Source organism: Maniola hyperantus, chromosome 6 (genome assembly GCF_902806685.2).
Source record: "Maniola hyperantus chromosome 6, iAphHyp1.2, whole genome shotgun sequence".
In the NCBI taxonomy this organism is placed as follows: domain Eukaryota; kingdom Metazoa; phylum Arthropoda; class Insecta; order Lepidoptera; family Nymphalidae; genus Maniola; species Maniola hyperantus.
The window spans coordinates 10,496,284-10,518,148 of NC_048541.1; the positions used below are offsets into that span (position 1 = coordinate 10,496,284).

At 38.6% G+C, this 21,865-nt stretch overlaps 1 protein-coding gene across 1 annotated transcript; it reads right to left on the reverse strand.

Moving 5' to 3' along the window:
• Positions 1-1,065: 1,065 nt before the first annotated feature.
• Positions 1,066-21,861, reverse strand: LOC117983068 (uncharacterized). Its single transcript, XM_069499148.1, has 5 exons — positions 21,651-21,861; positions 3,672-3,882; positions 2,939-3,058; positions 1,859-2,000; positions 1,066-1,651 (listed from the first exon to the last, which is right to left on the reverse strand). The coding sequence occupies exons 1-5, from the start codon at positions 21,651-21,653 to the stop codon at positions 1,432-1,434; spliced, it is 696 nt and encodes a 231-aa protein (XP_069355249.1). The 5' UTR covers positions 21,654-21,861; the 3' UTR covers positions 1,066-1,431.
• Between the last annotated feature and the right edge of the window lie 4 nt (positions 21,862-21,865).

Here is a 21,865-nt window from a genome sequence, read left to right on the forward strand (position 1 = left end):
TTTGCCACTGGGCCACTCTTGTATAATCACTTGCCCAAACATATAATTGAGACACGAGAACTTCCTTTATTTAAGATAAAATTGAAAAAACTATTGTTAGAAAAGACATATTATTCGATTAATGATTACCTTGTAGAGAAATTTTAGTTTTATTTTAATTTTTGACATTTGTAACATTATCATTTAAATTTGTACTTTTTTGTGACTAAGTATTTAATTTGACTAATTTTATCAAAACTATGTACACGTTGTTCGGTATATCATAAGTCATAACATATTGCATGCTAATAGGCAGAATTTGGCTGTACCTTTTTGTTTTGTAATATCTGCACTGTTTACCCATATTCGCAATAAAGAAATTTGAATTTGAATTTGAAATTTGAATTGTATGCGCCTGCCAGTGGAGGTGAAGCCTCGCTTGTGTGCAAGCTTTGTCAAATTTTTGTTACAAATTAGATAATTGTCGTGATCTGTGATACGAAATATAAGTATAAATAGTAATCGTTAATTTTAGATAGGATAGGTACGTTGCCAGTTCACAGTTGATACTTGATATACCTACACTTTAATGTGCATCCACACATGAGTACAGTATGCGGCAGAAATAATGTACACCGACCTTTAGAATGAGATTTCGGCTTTGTAGAGCGTTGTCCCTGTCACTCATACATAGTTGTTTGTCTGTCTCAACGACAGAGACAATACTCTACAAAACCGCTATCACTTTCTAGTACATTATTTTATGCCGCATACTGCAGATTCATATTCTTGCAAGGGTTGGGCCCTGTCCGGGCACAAACTATTGTATTGAGATGTCTGTTTTATAAATATACACTTGTCTGTTCTTTACCAACGCGTTTGCCGCGTTGAAAAAGAACGATTCATCCGATTCAGTTGAAACTATGCACAGTATTAGTCACTTGCGTGAAGGTTTCTCATATAGTACCATCCAACATACAGTACGCGGCCGAAAGAAATGTACATCGACCTTTAGAAGGAGATAGCAGATTTATAGAGCATTGTATCTGTCGTTGGGACCGACACAACGTAATATAGGTATGAGTGACAGAGACTACAAAGCCGAAATGTCATTCTAAAGGCCGATGTACATTACTTTCGGCCGCGTACTGTACAATGAGTGCTACAAAATTCTTTAAAAAAAACACCAAAAAAATTGAGAGGCATCGTAAAGTATAGACATGACGGGCTAGGCTAGTACTTAATTTGTTAAAAGGAAGAAAAATATAATTAATGCTCAAATTAGGGTAGAAAATAAATGTACTCAAAAGTTGACTCAAATATATTTTTATATATTTTTTACAAATGCAATAATGTAATGTAGGTATTTAGGTAATAATAAAATGAGTATTCTTTATTAAGATTTATACGGAAATATACAAAATATGAAACATTTAGTTGTTTTATTTTGTGCTAAAGTCTATTGAAGGGCCATGATTGTCGTATGCTTGCGATCCGGTGGGGTTTCAGATTGTTTTGGACCCTGAGGTCCTGGTTTGCTAGAAGGGACCGGATGTGCGGTATGTCGTGGAAGTACAATTGGCCGTGACGGGTGGACTTGATTACTGCCGCTACAGCCTCGGAACCTTCGAGTAGATACGGATCTTCTGGGTCGGATTCTGTAAATAATAGTCTTCTATATTTCTTGACTATGTAAAGCCGTTATAACATAGTATGTACGCGACAGGTCGAGGTGGCAATCGAGGAGAGCACACCCGCACAGCCCCTGCGCTAACCCGGTGAGGGCGAGTGCGGGGTGTCCCACCTCATACCCCGATTGCCATCTCGACCTGTCGCGGACTATAGGTATAGAATATAGAAGTAGAATTTCTTACCAGACATAATATGGATGTCTGAACGTCGATGAGAGTCAAATCGCTGCGGCGGGAGAGGCGGTATAAACAACCCTATTGGCCACAAGGATTCCGGGTCGGGGGAGTCCACTTTATACGGCGAAGGTGGCAGCACTTGTATCGGCACGGCTACCAACATAGAAATTAAAAAAAAAAACGAAATCTACATTTATTGCCCGTTCGTGGCCCGTTCACTATAACTTGACACCTGACGTTATATGGCACCATTGCTTTGTTTGCTTTATTCCTTAGTGCTTAGGGTTTATTATTGTGTGATTTGTAATGGTGCCAACATAACGACAGGCGTCAAGTTATAGTCACAAACAGTTCAACACTACACCACCTACTGTGTTGTGGTGTGAAATAACGCCACACTCCACAATATACATAACGCATAGGTTTTATATGAAGGCGTGCATATATTAAATGTCATCGATGTATAGTACGCGACAGCTGTTGAGATGGCAATCGGGGAGGGAATGCCCAGCATACCCGCACATCCCCTGCGCTAACCCGGTACGGGCGAGTGCGGGTGTACGCAGTACGGGGCGTCCCCCCGCCTCATACTCCGATTGTTATCTTCACATGTCGCAGACTATACCAATACTAATTTATCGTGGTCGTGGCTTTCAGGCGACTTGAGCCTTGAGATTCGCGTTCAGATTGCTTGGTCGTCCTATCAGATTGCATTGCGACACTAGGTAACACAAGTAAATGTGTCTGCAGCTTTACTATTTAAGAAATCACCTAACGAAAAGACCAGTCAAAATTTTGCTCCAAAAAAAATTGCTGTAGGTACCTACTTTGTTGGAGCCTTTCCATTTAATTTTTAAGAGGATGCTTCAAGTTTCAGTATAAGTAGGTAAAGTCCCGCAAATTGCTAATATGCGCGTGGCCGCCATTTTAGTGACGTCAGCACTAGACAGAAGTTTTGAGCTAATGGTACCTATATTTTTATTTCGGCTGACGTCAAAACAACGTCATTTCGATGGTTCGAGACATGGTTCCAGCGCAATAGCAATTTGCGGGACATACATTCGTATGTAAAAGTGAATTCAAGAAATTACCCATAAAGTCATTGTAATGCCAAGGTCTACTCATGGAGTTGCCGCGCGGTATGTCTTCTACCTGGAAAGGTATGGTTGGCTTTTGTCTGGGATAGCCGCCATGACTTTGCGTGTTCGGCCCTGTAACATAATTGTGTTTGTGATTCGATTACAAGTTACGGTTTAGGCCCTTGACTGCGATCTCATCTGGTAGTAAGTGATGATGTACTCTAAGATGGCAGCGAACTAACTTAGAGGGGGTATGGCCAGCAGTTTCCGGACTAAAGATAGTTTGAAAATGATAAATGCCGAAACTGCTTGCTAGGAATCGAACCCGGGACCTCCCGCTTATAAGACAACTGCGCCCAGGAGACGGGAGTAGTCAGTAGTAGAACCATTGAAAGTGAGTAGGTGCGATACTGTTTCTTGTTAAATATCAAGGTACTAGTAGGCAGGTACCTACAGTACCTACGTGGTAGAAAATATTGTACATCGACCTTTAGAAAGAGATAGTGGTTTCGTAGAGCATGGACTGCTTCATATAAAATATTCGTAATGTTTTGCAACCGTGCCTTGTCCGCGCCTCGTACTTGGCACGGCTCGTGCCCGCAACGTGTTGGCATAAATCATCCCTTAGGTGTGCAAAAGGGCAGGGCAGACCCGTCAAGCGAACGATCGGAGCTACCAAATTGAGTAGGTACCTATACTTAACTAGTAATTTCATTATGCAGTAGATACATAAACGGTTACGTACTTCGTAATCTCCTTATAGGTGGACTTTGCGGGAGCCGATGATACGCTCGTCGCTCCAGTACGGACACGGGATCTCCCACTCCGTGGGAAAAGCTTCGGGCGGGCGTGTTCACGCTCACATGGGACGCGAACTTTGTCGCAGCCATGGTGTAGCTCAAGTGTAGTAGATACAGGAGGCTACAAATGTTTCCCAGAGGTCGCCTTGACAGTTTCTGTAAACAAATTATTTTTTATTTTTATAAAAAGAATATCAGCCATGTTAATCATGAGTCATGACTAATATCCCCCTATTTCCCCTCCAACTGAGCGTAAAGCTTGTGCTAGGAATGGGTACGACAATTAGTGCAACGGCCGACTATTCGTATAGGTATTTCAGTCCGTTCCTTAACCGTTTTGCTATTGAGGTTCTATAGTAAATTAGAAGTCCCGACAGTTCAAGGTTACCATTAATGTTGCATTATAATTGGGATTTAGTCCATAAGACAAGTCAAAGTCAAAGTCAAATGATTTATTCAAAATAGGTAATAAATTACGCTTATTGATTGGTCTGGTATGGTGTTAGATTTGTAAGATATAGGGGTGATAATTATAACGCAAACTTAAAACTAAAGCTACGACGGTTCCAAACGCGCCCAAGTGCAAGTAAAGTAATAAAAATATTAATTGGGTGACTGAAATGAATAAAAGAACCCGCATTCAAATCGGTCCGTCTACTCTACAGACACAACAACACACACACGTTAAACTTATAACACCCCTGTTTTGGGTTAATGATATGCGATAGGTTTTGCTTTCAGTTTTGCCACAGTCACTCAGGCATGGCTTGGCACCTCTGTCAGATGAGTAGATATCATACTAGGCTTTGCGGGAGAAAGGAGCGACCCGAACTGGTAGTACGTACCTAGTTCGAGCCCTACCTTGAAGAGTTGTTGTGGCGGACCTGTGGTGATACTAAAGTTAGTGACGTACTACGAAGCACACCACAACTTCACAAGAGCTCGTCAGCAGCAGCACGAGTAAGCTGTAGAGGACCCCTGACTCTCACGTCATCTGCATTTCTACAGCACGCATAATGTCTACGACTGGTGTTGTTGAGACATTCGTATTTGCTACCTAAAACGTTATGTGCGGTTCTTGTAGATTATAATGAAAGGTTAGGTACCCTAGGTTCTTATACTTAGTTGCAAATACAAAGACAATAAGTATTATACTGCAGGTACATAATACAAATATTTAACAAGTGCAATAAATGTGCAACACAGCGTAGGCAATTAGATCTGCTAGGTAGTTACAATGAACGAAAGTCCGATTTGTATCCAATGATGTTATCCTAAAGTAATCAGCACTATTCGCTTCTAAATAAATTCCTTCAAGTGGTAATAAAAACTACCCACTGGCTACAGCAGCAGGTAGAGAGAATACTACCTTTAAAGTTCCTAAATCGTGCATTAATGACTTTGGTCTTTTTACCCGACTGCGGCGAAACCAGAACGAGGGTTATGTGTGTTTGATTAATTTTTACTTCATACCTATTCCAGCACCTTGCACCCAACGTCTGTCAGTTTTCCGAACTATGTGCTGTGCCCATTGCCACTTCAGCTTCGCAACCCGTTTAGCTATGTCGGTTTCGGTTACCTACTCTAGTTTCCTACGGATCTTCTCATTTCTGATTTGATCACTAGAGAGAGAATAGACATTAGTAGAGAAACTCCAAGCATAGCTCTCTCCATCGCCCGCTGAGAGACTCTGAACTTTCTTATGAGGCTCATAGTTACGCCATATGCTGAAATGGCGACTTCACACCAGAAAGTGCAGCGTTTGAAGACTCCCTACTAGGTGGACGGACGACATCAGGCGAGTCGCAGGGAGCCGCTGGATTCAGGGGGCACAAGACCGTGGTGTGTGGAAGTCCCTATAAGAGACCTATGTCCAGCAGTAGACGTCTATCGGTTGATGTTAGATAACTATTTACGTACATAGAGGTTTCTTATTTTCTTGAATTTGTAGGGTTAAATAAGTAGGTACCTAGTTTATTATTACCCTGATGGAATCTAATATCTATAACCTACCTACCTTTAGTGATAGATCGGGCTTGTACGAAGAGGGGTGAGAAACGCTACTCAAGTTGTGTTCCAAATCTTTCACAAAACATATTTATTTAGATACCTAAGTATGCATTTACTATGTTTTAAAAAAATCGGTATAAATCCTGGGTAGGTAGGTACGTGGTAGGTACCTACCTATTAGGTACCGCATAGTCTCACGCTGCTCTTGCAACATGTCATATGAATTGGGCTGATGTGGCGAAATGATGATCCGTGCTATGTGCTATCTTTATTGCTCATCTGTGGAATTCGCCTCTTGTAAGTACCTACACATTTTGATAGTTTTACTCCAAATGCGATTTATATAAAAGGACGTTTCTATAATCTATTGAAGGCATCAACGAAGGTCGTTCGGGTAGCGACCTTCGTTGATGCCTTATTTATTTAAGTTTAGAAGGTCATCGATGATCCCTTCCAAAAAGCCATGCACTTATAGGATACCTACATCTACATAGCTTACATCTATTTACTAGATTGTTGGTAAGTAGGTAATAATTAGTGGCGCACAATATAATATGTATTCGTTCGCGTGGACACTTAAAAATGTCGTACCTATCCGGGACTCTTAGATTTCCCGGGATGAAAAGATTTTATCAAAAATTAAAAGAAACTATTTTTATTTAAATAAAAATATTGTTTACTCAAATAACTTTTATACTTGTGCTTTTGAATCGTCAAGTGAATTTATCACTGTTTCCGAATTCGAAATGCCCTTTCTACGGCGAAGACCCCGCCAGAAACTCTGCGATTGCTGACGGATGTTTCGTATCAAAATAACAAAACTATATTTGGTCACTAAAATGTCCGCAGCCTAAAATGATAATACCCCTACGAACCTTTTACTATTTCAGTCTATTTAAATTTTTGTTTGAATGAAATCTAGAGAAGCTACGAAATACCTAACAAAACATAATAATATCGCAGGTACCGATATCAGCTTATCTAGAAGTAATTTTCGGTTGGTAATTTGCGGTATGATTAAGTGTCTATTTAAATATGCCAACAAGAAAGACCGTTAAAGTTTACCTATCTACCTTTGAGAAGTCAATTAACAATTAATTTATTCGATTAACACACGATTAACACCATTTAAATTAATTCTCATAATACACGTTACACCTTTCATTTCATTCATAAATCCGACAGCATAATGAATGAGACAGACGTGGGAAGACATTCTCATGGGATCTTTTAAAGTCTATCCTAGCAGTGCATATCGCAATATTGGTTATAAAATTACTAACTGCTGCAAGCTAACTGCCTTTCACCCTCGGTGTCCGCATTAAAAAAAAACCGGCCAAGTGCGAGTCAGGCTCGCGCAATGACGGTTCCGTACTACAGTCGTATTTTTTCGACATTTTGCACGATAATTCAAAAACTATGATGCATAAAAATAAATAAAAATCTGTTTTAGAATGTACAGGTGAAGACCTTTCATATGATACCCCACTTGATATAGTTATCTCACTTCGAAAGTTGAAAATACTAATTATTAGTTCATGACCACAATTTAATTTTGTTTGTGTGATCTAACCCTAAATTTACGGTTTTCAGATATTTCCCCAAATGTCAGCTATAAGATCTACCTACCTGCCAAATTTCAAGATTCTAGGTCAACGAGAAGTTACCTAGATAGGTACTAGAATGGCGGCCTCGCACCGGAAAGCGCAGTATTGGAAGACCTCCCACTAGTATAGACGACATCAAACGAGTCGCAGGCAGTGGGGATCTCTAAAATATTTTTTGCTATTATATCGAGTGGGATGCCAAAAGAAGAGGAGAAAATTCTGAGTTTATAAATATAAGTAAGTAGGTAGTAGGTAGGTATAACAGATATCTATAGATAGTTTCTTTGGATAGGTAGCTAGGTACTTATGTATGACGGTTACATCGCTAAAGCAGTCCACTATAAATCAATCGGAATCACTCTTATCATTAGCCGCTTGCAGCCCATAAACGTGACTTAAATTAAAGCAGCACCTAATTACCGATCCACTGGTCGTTTAGAATATTAAAGGCTTCGACAAACCAAACGCACGACGTTAGTGACGGGAGACCGCAACGCGTACAATGCGGATTGCTATTGGCGACTCGATGAGTGCGTCTATATTACAAGGAATGGACTATGGATGAGTTCACAGTATTGCAGAAGCAAGCGGACTCGAGGGATCCTAGGTTTGATCCCGATCTAACTTTTCGAAGTTGTGTGCGTTTTTATTTAAAGCAATTAATTATCACTTGCTTTTACGGTGAAGGAAAACATTGTGAGGAAAACCGCATGTCTGAGAGTTTTCAGCAATTAGTGCATTGTGTTGACGTGCTGCAGCCGTCACGCCTTCTGTTTGTTCAAGAGTTTAAAGCCTTACAACAAATGCTCTATGCACGCCTCTTGAAAGCGCTTTTCTGTAGAACCTTACCTTGGCATGGGAGCTTTTGTTCTGTTGACTAGCATCTAATATCACGTTGAAGACGTGTGTAGTGATCAATCTACACACGTCTTTGATCAATTTATTAGTAACGCCTTGCTCTTTATACGTACGGTGATGAAAAGAATTACTTCCTGGCAATTATTTGGTGAATGAGCAAGTTAATATAATTTATTATATAGTACTAAGCTGTGATAGCCTAGTGGTTAGGACATTCGCCTTCTAATCGGGGGTCGGGGGTTCGATCCCGGGCTCGCACCTCTAACTTTTCGGAGCTACGTGCGTTTTAATTAATTAAATATCACTTGCTTTAACGGTGAAGGAAAACATCGTGAGGAAACCTGCATACCTGAGTGTTCTCCTTAATGGTCTCAAAGGTGTGTGAAGTCTACCAATCCCCACATGGCCAGCGTGGTAGACTATGGCCAAAACCCTTCTCACTCTGAGAGGAGACCCGTGCATTGTAGTGAGCCGGTGATGGGTTGATCTTGATTATTTAGTAGCCGCGATAGCCTAGAGGTTAAGACGTCCGCCTTCTATTCGGGAAGTCGGGGGTTCGAGAACGCACCTCTAACTTTTCGGAGCTTTGTGTATTTTAAATCATTAAATCACTTGCTTTTAAACAGTGAAGGAAAACATAGAATTTTCATAATCGGATCATTCGCTCATAAATATTACCTTACAGTTACATGTACAAATCTTTGCCTTTTCTTAATATTACTAGTTTTTGCCCGCGACTTCGTCCGTGTGATATAATTAATTAGGTATATATGTAATTGTATACCAGTTTTAGCTATCTATCAGTAAAAGCACTCTCAGAAACGGATCATTAGCTGTTCCGGAGATTACCCCTATGTCAGCCTAACTTACAAACTTTACCTCTTTATACATAGTGCAGATGTAAATGTAGATGAAGGCTAGATGTAGTTCCAAGCTAGGAAAGCTTAATTTCAAATTCAGAATGAAAGAAACAGCTAAGTACCTACCAATTAGACCCAATACGTAGGCGAGATGAATTTATCACGATGTTTAGTCATGTCGGCTTGCCGTCACGATATAAAGCCACGGGACATATCAAGGACAGTGTATCTTTGAGCGAGTATACAATTTGTTTCGCTGGTGCAGTGTCAATGATCGTGATGCAACTATTTGCATGTGCAACGCCTATTCTTTGTAAAAGCGGTCAAGTCCGGTGCGTGTAAAGTAGATCTGTGAATGTATTGGAAAGGTATCGTGGAACTAGCTGCTAGATAGATATAGTACTACTGTTTTGTAGAGCTGCTAGACATAATAATAATTAATATAGAGTGGTGAGTTGGAGACCTCGGGCACCTGAACTTTTTAACCGACTTCAAAAAAAGGAGGAGGTTCTCAATTCGTCGGAATCTTTTTTTTTTTTTTTTTTTTTTTTTTATCTATGTTCCCCGATTACTCGAAGACGCCTAGACCGATTTTGAAAATTCTTTTTTTGTTTGAAAGAGTATACTTCAAAGTTGGTCCCATTTAAATTTGGTGAAGATCTGATGAACATCTTCGAAGATAGATACTGGAACTCCTCAACGGATAAGAGTAAATTGCTCGCGATCAGTGTAATAGCTTAGTAAACAGTAGATTTTTAACCAGTCATAGCATAATTCCATGGGGCCACTAAAAATTGTGAAATAAAAATTTTTTACAAAAAAAAAATAAAAACCGACTTCGATACACAACCACTAAAAATTGAAAAATAATTTAATTTATTACCGAATATATTATGTATACAAGAGTTAATATAGTTCCATAATAATATTTTTTGGGGTCGGTGCCAATGAGGTGGCATTGTGGAGTCTCATAAACATAATATGAAGTCTAGACGATTCGCGCAGCTACTAAAGCTAAGCTAGTGACTTCGTCCGGATAATATTTAAATAATCCTTTACCTACATTGTAATACTTAGTTTTTTTCAATAAGTTTACGTTTTATGAAAACTTTGAACTTGTTGAGAGACACCTCCGATATGTCTTCAAACAGATAGGTTAGGTACATACCACCTAATAAGTACTTAATATTTTTTTAAATCAAGCTATGATAGCCTAGTGTTTAGGACCGTCGCCTTCTAATCGGAGGTCGGGGGTTCGATCCCGGGCACGTACCTCGAACTTTTCGGAGTTATGTGCGTTTTAATTAATTAAATATCACTTGCTTTGACGGTGAAGGAAAACATCGTGAGGTAACCTGCATGCCTGAGAGTTCTCCATAATGTTCTCAAAGGTGTGTGAAGTCTACCAATCCGCACATGGCCAGCGTGGTAGACCATGGCCAAAACCCTTCTCACTCTGAGAGGAGACCCGTGCTCTGTAGTGAGCCAGTGATGGGTTGATCATGACATGACATGATTGTTTTTTAAATGATGCGTATCAATAAGGTCAAGTTCATCATTATGATAAGTGCTATAGACAGATGAATGTAAGCCTCGTATGAGTAAGAGGAATGACTAAGCAAAAATAACAATCTACTGCACGAGGTAACATCTACCCTCAATAGGGTCTTGGACTGTTAGTAATAAAATGACGTGATTTTTAGGGTTCCGTACCTAAAAAGGAAAAACAGAACCCTTATAGGATCACTTTGTTGTCTGTCTGTCTATCGGTTTGTCAAGAAACCTACAGGGTACTTCCCGTTGATTTAGAATCATGAAATTTTTCAGGTAGGTAGGTCTTATAGCAGACATACGGGGAAAAATCTTAAAACTGTGAATTCAGGGTTACAACACACAAAAAAAACCGGCCAAGTGCGAGTCAGGCTCGCGCACCGAGTGTTCCGTACTAGTCGTATTTTTTCGACAATTTGCGCGATAAATCAAAAACTATGATGCATAAAAATAAATAAAAATTTGTTTATTAATGTACAGGTGAAGCCCTTTCATAATATGATACTCCACTTGATATAGTTACCTTAAATTGAAAATACTAATCATTAGTAAGTACATGACCACAATTTAATTTTTTTGTGTGACGTCATAAATTCACGGTTTTCAGATTTTTCCCCTTATGTCTGCTATAAGACCTACCTACCTGCCAAATTTCATAATTCTAGGTCAACGGGAAGTACCCTGTAGGTTTCTTGACAGATAGACAGACAGACAATAAAGGGTTCCGTTTTTCCTTTTAAGGAACGGAACCCTAAAAATTGGTACGAATGTTGGGAACACTAATATTGACTGGACTACAATGTAATTTATATCCCGTAGTGTGGAATAAGCTTTGCCTAACTATTATTATTTTTATGAAAAATGTAGGTACCTACCTTGGTACATTCGATACAAACAAAATCGGACCTAACCTGAAATACAAAGATTTACAAATAACTGCTAGAATAAACAATAGCCATTGATTGCCAGAATTTAGCAATACACCCACTCGGCTCATGTAGATCGTAAATAAGTTGCGTAACTTATTGTATGGACACTATTTTAGCATCCTGGGACAATTTATAAGGAGATGTGAATTTTGGTTGATGAAGTTTCATAAGATTTGCTTATTGGATTGTTTCATACTTATCTATTGTTTTTATATCTACGGTACCTAGTCATATGTTTATAGGTATTCCCCCGATTATTCCAAGCCCAGTGTACCTACTTAATCATGTTTAGAGAAAATTAGGTATTTAATTTTAGGTATTCCTACCAAGGTAATCGGGACGGTAAAAGTTTCTGCTGTGATTTTGTTTTGCATCTAAGATCTTCAAGACGTGTTTAGCTTCAAGTACCATTGTAATAGATTTTATTTCACTTTCACGTAAGAACGTCGAGATGTCGAGATAAAATGTTGTTTGTCACTAAAGTTAAAAGTGCTTCCACCTTCCACTGTTATGATGACTTTCTGACGGGTCACATGATTCGATGTGTGACCACGCTACTAGGTACCTACTACCTAGGTATATTGTCCCTTGAGAGCATTTCACTTTCACCCGGAAAATCGAAATCTTTCTTACCTTTAAGTATCCTATGTATACAATGAACATGTCTAGTAAAAAGGTTGTCTTACGTTGTCTGTCGTTACTTGTATACGTAGGTACTAACAAACATTCAAGGCATAATACCTACCTACTTATATGTAGGTATTAGGTAAGTAGACTAGGTATATATATTTGATGCATATAACGTAAAATAAGTAATGGGCATACGGCATACCTAGGTTTTAATAAATTAATCCATCGAGTCGAAAACCAATAAGTACGCGACAGGTTGAGATGACAATCGGGGAGGGAACGCCCGCACACCCGCACAGCCCCCGTGCTAACTCGGTGCGGGCGACCTGTGGGTGTGCGGGGCGTCCCCCCGCCTCATACCTCGATTGCCATCTCAACCTGTCGCAGACACCTCCTCGACGAATCGAATCGTGGCGTACGGTGTAGGTACCTATCACAAAAATGGAAATGAAATTAAAAATTATTTACGGAGACTGAAAAGTTCTTTTGAATAGTTTATTAATTATTTTCAATTAGTTTTCGTTAAGTAATTTCAGGCTTTTTTTTTACAAAATTTGTTAGGTAAGTAGTCTAAGTACAACTATATAAGCGCTATTTTTACCCGAGCCATAACTTTCCTCCCTCCGCTCCGGCTCGGGTATTTGGTGGACATAAATTATTCACGATGATCCTTTTTTTTGCACTCAATTTATACCTACCGGCTACCATGACATATTGTTGAGAGTATTCAATCTTCACTCATCTCCGAAATCTCGTAGGTATCATGAGTTACAAAAACAAGAGTTACGAAAAATGCAACTAGCTCATTGTGATGATCGGTATCCACTATGCATTAGCATAGGACGTATTAAGTATGATGGACAGCGCATCTCAACTTTCCAACAGCTAGTTGCAAATACAACGTAACAAATCATTTAGTCATACTAAATATCTCGCCTGGAGAGATGTAACTCAGTCTTCCAAGTCTTGTTTATATATCGAAGTTCATATCGACTAGAGAGTAGAGAGCGTGACAAAATTGTTATTGTTGATCATCAAAGTTTACCAGGGTCAGTGACATACGAAAGGGTAAAATTTTAATAAAAATTATCAACCCTCTTGATCTGACCCACTGTTGTGACCCACTTGTTTTTTTTGGGGTAGAATTAAACCTTAATGGCTGTTTACCGGTCACCTTAACTACCTGATGTGTAACTGAAGCTAAGGCGTAGCCTCGATCCCTCAATCCACGTTGTAGAGTTCTGCCAACACTTCTCTATATATACCTATTATACTCCAGTCCAAAGCCAAAGTCCTTCCATTTGATCAGATTCAAAGGCGGGCTATTCGACTTGTGGACGATCCCAAACTAACCGGCTCGTTGGAAAGCCTGGAGCATCGCAGAGATGTAAGCTCTCTATATGCGTGTTCTGTCGCCTTTATAATGGGGAGTACTCTGAAGAGCTTTACGATCATCATATCAGAGAATTATTGATCATTCCACCCTCCTTTTTTTACAACCGCACCGCTCGCCACCAAAGCAATTTTACCCTTACCACCTGGGTGTCTGGTGCACTTCGACCGTCCGTTAGGGGGATTCCAACATCAATGGTTGTGCCAGATCCTTCTTTCCACGCACATGCAAACTGTGGAATCAACTTCAACTCTCATCGGCGGTGTTCCCACTAGATTACAACATGGGGTAATTCCTGAAAGGCCGGCAATGCATCGGAAGTTCCTCTGGTGCTGGAAATGTTCATGGGCGGCGGTAATCACTTAACACCAATTTTCCCGCCTGCTCGTTTGCTCGCTCTATTAAAAAAAAGCTCGCTCTATTAAATATCTTGCACCAAATCAATAAATATAATATATAATCTAACACCATACCAGACCATCAATAAGAGTAATTTATTACCTATTTTGAATAAATCATTTGACTTTGACTTGACTTTGAATAGGTATGTACCTACATAATTATAAGGTACATAGGTAATGTAGAAGTAATTAAAAAGCATCTAGTCGTAATATCTAATAGTCTTTTTTTATATTACAATAAAACTTAAAGCTAGCCTTATCTAATTACTATATAAATCATGACCGCGTGGAATGGTGCCAAGAATACTGGCTGCATTTCCGCGCTGGACAGCCAGGCTGATCCGTTGCGCAAAAAATGAGCCAGCCCTTCTGTCACCAGATGAGGCTATTAATCGCGGTGAAATGTCTCGTAAATAATAGTCTAGATGTCGTTTATTCGAATAATGTGCATAAATCACAGATTTATCTATAATTTTCTGTAGGTAGGTAGGTATAGCTGTTAAATGTGTAGCCGAAGGCAGGATGCCTCTTTGGCCAATATATGTACCTACCTGAGTAGGTATGTGCCGCTTCGTCCATTCTCTCAGTAATTTTACACCTATAAGTACTAATCATGAATCAATATACAACTTGGGCAATGTCCATTAGAACTGCAGTTTCTTAAGAGGTAGGAATTTTGCTTGTAGGAGAATAAATATTATACCTATGTATGTTCTATTTCAATAGCTAAGTTATTGTACCTACCTACTTACTTTATATTATGGGTAGGTAGTTCAAGGTAGGTATTTGTTACCCAAAACGTTCACCTAGATATAGGTAACTGTTATATGTATGTAGATAATAATTATGTATTTTAAAATTAAAATAACCATTCTATTTGTTTATATACATAATATTGTTCGTTGGTATGCTCATGATGATTATGTAGGTGCCTATAATAAATAGGGTTATCTGTACTTTCTGAGGTAGGCACATCATCACATTATGTTGATAATATTTTAACAGATATCTATAAAATCATAATTAACTTTCACTTCATGTAACGGTTACCTATCATAATATCATTGTGTTTAAAAATACAGTTATTAGTTAAAATATATTCTTGTCGTTATCGACCACGATAGTCGATAGCAGTCGATAGCGTTAAGATTTACTTAATCTTTAATTCGAAATTTGGATAATAATTTGAATTCTACTATAGCTAAGTAATGGTGGAGCAAATTAAGTGTACCTAAGTAGGTAGGTACCCTTAACTATTTTTAAACGTTTGAATTATATGTTTGTACTTTTTATTCATTGCATTAGTGATCTAATGTTTATATAATAAAAAAGTCGACAAGCACTGCAATCATTTCTTAATTGATATTATAACCTTTTAAGGCAATATTCCTTTTGTTTTTTTGTGATCTAAGCTCAAATTCACGGTTTTTGGACCTAACCTACGAACTTAAGACCTACCTACCTGCCGTCTAGGTCACCGGGTAGTAGGTACCCTAAGGTTTTCATGACAGATACGACGGACAGACAGACAGACAGACAACGAAGTGATCATATAAGGGTTCCTTTTGAGGTACGGAACCTCAAAAACAACGTTTAAATCACAAAAAGCATCCGTTTATTAGCGTCATTCGTCGTGAATTTTATCACTTAGGTAAATACCAACGAGGCCGAGCTTTAATTGCAATGCATTGAGAACAAGACCATATTTTATCCAAGGACCATCACGTTATGCGTGATACACTTTGGCAATTAGGTAGGTACTAAGTTATTCCTTATTGCAAACAATTAGGGTGGTATCTACTTACTACATTATACCTAGGTACTTAATATCAGAGAGATAGAATATTATGATGTGAATTTTCTATGCCTAAACGTCACAAGAACAATAAAATTATAGGATCGAAATAAAGTACCTACCTACTTATACCTAGTCTTGATTTTGGTAATAATATAGTTCGTCTTAAAGTTCTTATGTAATTAAGTAAGGTCCTGTATCGATTCGATGTACCTACCTATCTAGATCTTTGCTACGAAAGAATTTTCAGAAATTCGAATACACAGAAATCCCCACGGTAAAGGAGGAAATAGAAAGGTCAATTGAGGCCTACAAACAAAGACTTGAGCGTCATAAAAACAGCCTAGCAGTCCAACTTTGGCCAGCATAATATAGCCTAATAATTCATATTGAAGAAGGGATGTCAAATCGCTGGATGTGCAAAGCATAAACTGTGAACATTTACGAACCTCCAATCTGTTTATAGTCCAGGGACTGGTCGCAGATAGAAGAGAAAGAGAGAAAAAAAAAATCGACTCGACTGAAGTCGTGCGGGTCACGACTCACAGGTCATAGCTAAGTAGCTGTTGTAAATACAGAGTGTAGCCAGAACGGTAGCAAAAACGTTGCGTTATTATTATACTACCTAAACACAATTCAATGCCAATAATCATATAATTGCCTTATCCAAGTACTTTATTGAATCAGTATTTTTAAACCCGCAATGTATAGCGTGGAAAATTCGGGTCATTGCCCCACCCACGAGGCGGCATCACGCGGCATTGATTCCGAATGGCCTATTTACGGAACGTTCGTTGACCTCTTGCGTCAATTAGATATTTTATTTGCAATACATTGTGAAGTTTTAAAAAATACAGGCTGTTTTTATTTTCTTTTTTGCGTTTTTTTTGTGGAATCATATCAGTAATCATCGGTAGGTACCTATACGTTCACCTGTCTGCGTTTTTGCTAGCGTTCTGGTTACACTCTGTATATGTGTAAACCAGCTGAAGATTGAAATAAAGTGACCTTGGATTACTTAGAAGTAATTTAGATGTGCTGAAAAATTAGAAAATCTGGTAAATTGTGTAGCAGTTTTAGTTTGTCCTTCACTCAAGGACAACCGATTTAGTCTCAAAACCAAGAATGTTAATTATAATATAATTGCCTAGTACCTAGTTACTGTCCCAAAGAACAAAGTTGAGGATGGTGGCTTAAAACTATAAGAAAAGCATCTTATACTTAATATGGATTTGAAGGATAGGATAATAGATTAAGGTAGTCACGTCTAACGCCATAATTAAATATTTACGCAATGGGTAATTTCCATAATGCACGTAATTAGTTCTTAACATCAATCAGACTCATCAAATATACAATAAGTACTTCGAAAGTTTGATGGTATAATTATGGTGCACCTGTTTTATGTTTTGTTCCTTGAAAAGTTAAACCGTTTGGAACCATCGTTACTTTGTAGGTAATTATTAGGGTTCCGTACCTCAAAAGGAAAAACGGAACCCTTATAGGATCACTTTGTTGTCTGTCTGTCTGTCTGTCTGTCTGTCCGTCTGTCTGTCAAGAAACCTACAGGGTACTTCCCGTTGACCTAGAATCATGAAATTTGGCAGGTAGGTAGATCTTATAGCTGACATTTGGGGAAAAATCTGAAAACCGTGAATTTAGGGTCAGATCACACAAAAAAAATTAAATTGTAGTCATGAACTAATAATTAGTATTTTCAACTTTCGAAGTGAGTGACTATATGAAGTGGGGTATCATATGAAAGGTCTTCACCTGTACATTCTAAAACAGATTTTTATTTATTTTTATGCATCATAGTTTTGAATTATCGTGCAAAATGTCGAAAAAATACGACTGTAGTACGGAACCCTCATTGCGCGAGCCTGACTCGCACTTGGCCGGTTTTTTGATTAGCATCATGTCTGTCGCAGAACAGACGCGGGCATGACGCGGGCTAAAGAGGCAACGTGTTTGGAGTGGAGACCGCGTACCAGTAAGCCCACTGAGTAAGTCCAATAGTGTACTTATACCAACATCCAGCCCATTGGATGGATGGATGTATCATGAAAAGGTGGTGGACTTCATGAAGAAGGCGGTAGACCATTTTTTATGGCACGTTCTCGAAAAAACATCCAGGAGTCTGCATACCTAGGTACTGATGAATATGCTTCAGTACCTGTAGTCCGCGACAGGTCGAGATGGCAGTCGTGGTATGAAGCGGGGGACGCTCCGCACACCCGCACGTCACCAGCTCTCGCCCGCACCGGGTTAGCACGGAGATTGTGCGGGTGTGCCAGGTGATCCCTCCCCGATTGCCATCTTGACCTATCGCGTACTATTGGTAGGCACCTAACAATTTAACATCATCTCTTCGAAAAAATCCTAATCAACATAGGGCTGTGACATAGGGTTTATATTTTATTCAAATATTTTAAAAAACGGACTAGGTAGGAATTGATTTTTCTGTAGGTAATCCAAGTTCTTCGCAGTAGCATTTTGAAAATTAGACGTATTATCATATAACTAATTTAATTAACGCACCAATGAGTAGTAATATTAACTACCTATGTAAATAGATCCGCACCTACTTCGACCTTCTTATGAAAATAATTATACAATGCGAGGTAACCGAAATTGATCACTTTATTTGTTAGCTTCTAATATTACTCTGTCACGTAAAGCTGTAATATCAAAGTGATGTATGTAGACCGTACGAGTACCTATATAGGTAAGCAGTGGTTTATTTTATTTGTTGAACTTCGGTGTTTGATGACCATCGCCGATCCGATTTGGCATCAAGTTTGTTTGAGGTTCAGTCAAGGTATTGTTTGATAACCGCAAAAATCTTTCCGTGATCAGTATAGGTGTAGCACGTATTAGGTTCATTTATCCATACTAATATTATAAATGCGAAAGTGTGTCTGTCTGTGTCTGCTAGCCTTTCACGGTCCATCCATTCAACCGATTTTGACGAAATTTAGTACAGAGATAGCTTGCATCACGGGGAAGGACATAGGTTACTTTTATCTCCGGAAAATCAAAGAGTTCCCACGGGGTTTTTAAAAACTTAAATCCAAGCGGATGAAGTCGCGGACATCATTTAGTATCTAATAAAATAAGAAATACCTATACCTACTCAAATTTTTTTTTTAAAGTATAAATAGAATTGCAGCAGTAGGTAGGCAGAACTGAATCTGTCATTTCAAAAACCGCATAGGACCTACGTCGGTCAACTAGAATTTTTCAGAAATCAATAAAAATTGTTTCAAAGGCTTTTTGGGCTGAATATAGTTTTTGAACTTTTTATGGAATGTTATGACTAATAAGTACATGGTTTTTACCCAGGCTGTGTAGATCTGTCTACCTTTGAAAAGTATGTTTGAGTAAAACTTGACTTATGCATTTTTTGAAATTACTGATTCAATTCCAATTTCCACTAACTTTTAGGTATCTACCTAGCTAATTGTTATTATTAAGACGTCTACCTAAGAGCGATCACACACTCATCCGATCCGAATCCGTGAAAATACGGATATAAAAATTATTATGTACGTCATAAGTCACAAATTTATGTATTTTCACGGACTCTGATCGGATGAGTGCGTAACCGTCCTTATTGTACCAAGGGAAACGTGTCATGTGGAGCAATTTACCGACTCTATTGGGGCTGGACTACTTATTGCAATCAGAGTCACGGGAATCTTATGCGCTAGTCACGTCTGTGACCTAATGGAAATTCAACGATCAGAGTCTAGACTCTACCACGAACCAATTGGACGGTAGATTCGATATTACTAACAAGTTAGTATCTATATAACATTCATCATTTTAAGATTGTTTTCTATGTTTGTGCAATATTATTTTTGAAAGCCCAGAACGAAGATCTTTCTACTTCATGGTGTTGTGGGCATGGCTGAGGCACATGAGTAGATGTTGAGCGGTCAAACCGTCAGACGGATTATTTAATATAGCATTTGCACCTGACTATTGCACCTGACATTCTAGCTGTATCAAACGCGTTACGCTTTCTATACTTCATATGGAGCTGTGTGTAAGTATTCAGTTTATCAGATCCTAAACCCCTAAATCAGATTTAAATCCACCTGGACGAAGTTGCGGACATCATTTATTTTGGTAACTACTTAACAGACCTAATTTATATCTCAGGGACGAGCATTGGCTACTTTTTATCCCGGAAAAAAACAAAGGGTTCCCATGGTCAAAAACATAAATCCACGCAGACGAAGTTGCGGCACCATCTTGCGTATTATATAATTATATATTGTCATACCTAAAATCCATTCTTTCTAATATCATAAATGCGATAGTATGTCTATCTGTCTGTCTGCTAGCTTTTCACGACACATCCGTTCAACGGATTTTAGTGAAATTTTGTAAAGAGATAGGTAACCCGGAAAATCAAAGAGTGCCCACGGGATTTTTAAATACCTAAATCCTCGCGAACGAAGTCGCGGGCATCATCTAGTCATTATTAAATAAGATACCACAATACAAATTATTGTTTCATTTGCGCTACCGCAACAAGAAATCTGAACCGTACATCATCTGTATACTTATTAAATACTGCTAGTTAATGATATAAGTATTTGTAATTGTTTAAGAAATACTCCAGACCAGACCACAAACCGACCTTGTGGTGGTTTATGATACTATTTGTGGATAAAAGTTGTGGGAGACCTTGGCCTAAAGGGTGGGTAGGTATAGATATATTACATTTCAGAAGTCAGAACGAATGTGAATGGTATTTCCATTTGATATGTGCATATCCGATTAGATGTTGGGATCCCAAGGTGCTAGAATGGCGACTCTCATTTGATGTCGCACCGGAAAGCGCAGTCATATTGAAAGACCCCCAGGGTGGACAGACGACATCAAGCGAGTCGCATGGAGTCTGTCTCCTAGCTTTTCACGGCCCATTGGATTTTGGCGATTGGTAGACTCTGACATAGCTTGCATCCCGGGGATGGATAAGTATATAGAATAATTTTATGCCGGAAAATCAAAAAGTTCCCACGGGATTTTCAAAAACTTAAGTCCAAGCAGACGAAGTCCCGATATCATCTATTTAACTATAAATATTAATTACAGTACGCGACCGGTAGCGGACTATAGTTTCTAGGTCTGTAGGAGGTTTTCTGAAAATTATTGAAAATTCTTTCACTGATAGCTATACCTAGATTGCGTAATTAGGCTCTACCAAAACTATGTTATCACGCGGCCGAAGTTGTAGGCAAAAGCTTGTCTTCGTAATCACCTAGGAAAGTAATCTTCAAAATTACTGCAGTACCTTAGTATCGAGTTTACAAAGGAAAAGTAAGTATGGTCTGTTAAGTTGTACCTATGCCAAAAGTAATTTGTGTTGGGCAAGTGAATTGCGGCGACGACGCGGGCGAGACGGGAGTTAATTATTTAATGAAGACAATTTTGCTGAGCTTCATTTTGGATTGTATGTAGACTTTTAGACAAGGTACATAATAATACTAGACTAAGCTTTTATTCCGCATGCGATGTATACCTAAGCAGGGTATAGGTACCTACAGCTCTAGACTTGCCGGTTCGAATCGACGAAAATCTCTCGACGAAGGCTTAATATACCTACTTAGGTACCTAAAATGCAATGAAGCTAAGTCAAGCAAAAATCCAGGTTTTGAGATGATTTGTGTACAATAATATGGGATTGTTTATTCAAAGGATTATTTTTATAGATCGGTTATTTCAGCAAATTAATAGTTTATGGAGACAAACGGCTTCTTTAAAAAAACAGTATGTAGGTAGCCTAGATATGGTTCTCATACAAAATAACCTAAAACGTCTGAAAGCTAGGTGAATTCTTAGTGAATTAAGTACATTTAAATAGGTGTCTACTTACCATCTTGAAAATGTTGAAAAATAATATAGCTCTCTTTAAAATACAAAGGATTTAACACTTTACTTCACACACAGGCACCTACTATTGAACTACTTAAATGTACTTAGATTGAAAATGAAACCGTTAACAGATTCCCGCCAAAAAGCGCGCGGGAAAACAAGTTGAATGAGCGCAAGCGCGATGTTCCCGCGCGATCCGCCTTCTAAATTCAAATG

What these genes read in the sequence shown, in the direction of transcription:
- LOC117983068 (XM_069499148.1), bottom strand. An exon ending in GCATTACAATGACTTTATGG is followed by an intron (nt 2,001 to 2,938) that starts GTAATTTCTTGA and finishes CTATGTTGGTAG; the next exon opens with CCGTGCCGATACAAGTGCTG. An exon ending in CGTTCAGACATCCATATTAT is followed by an intron (nt 1,652 to 1,858) that starts GTCTGGTAAGAA and finishes GAAATATAGAAG; the next exon opens with ACTATTATTTACAGAATCCG.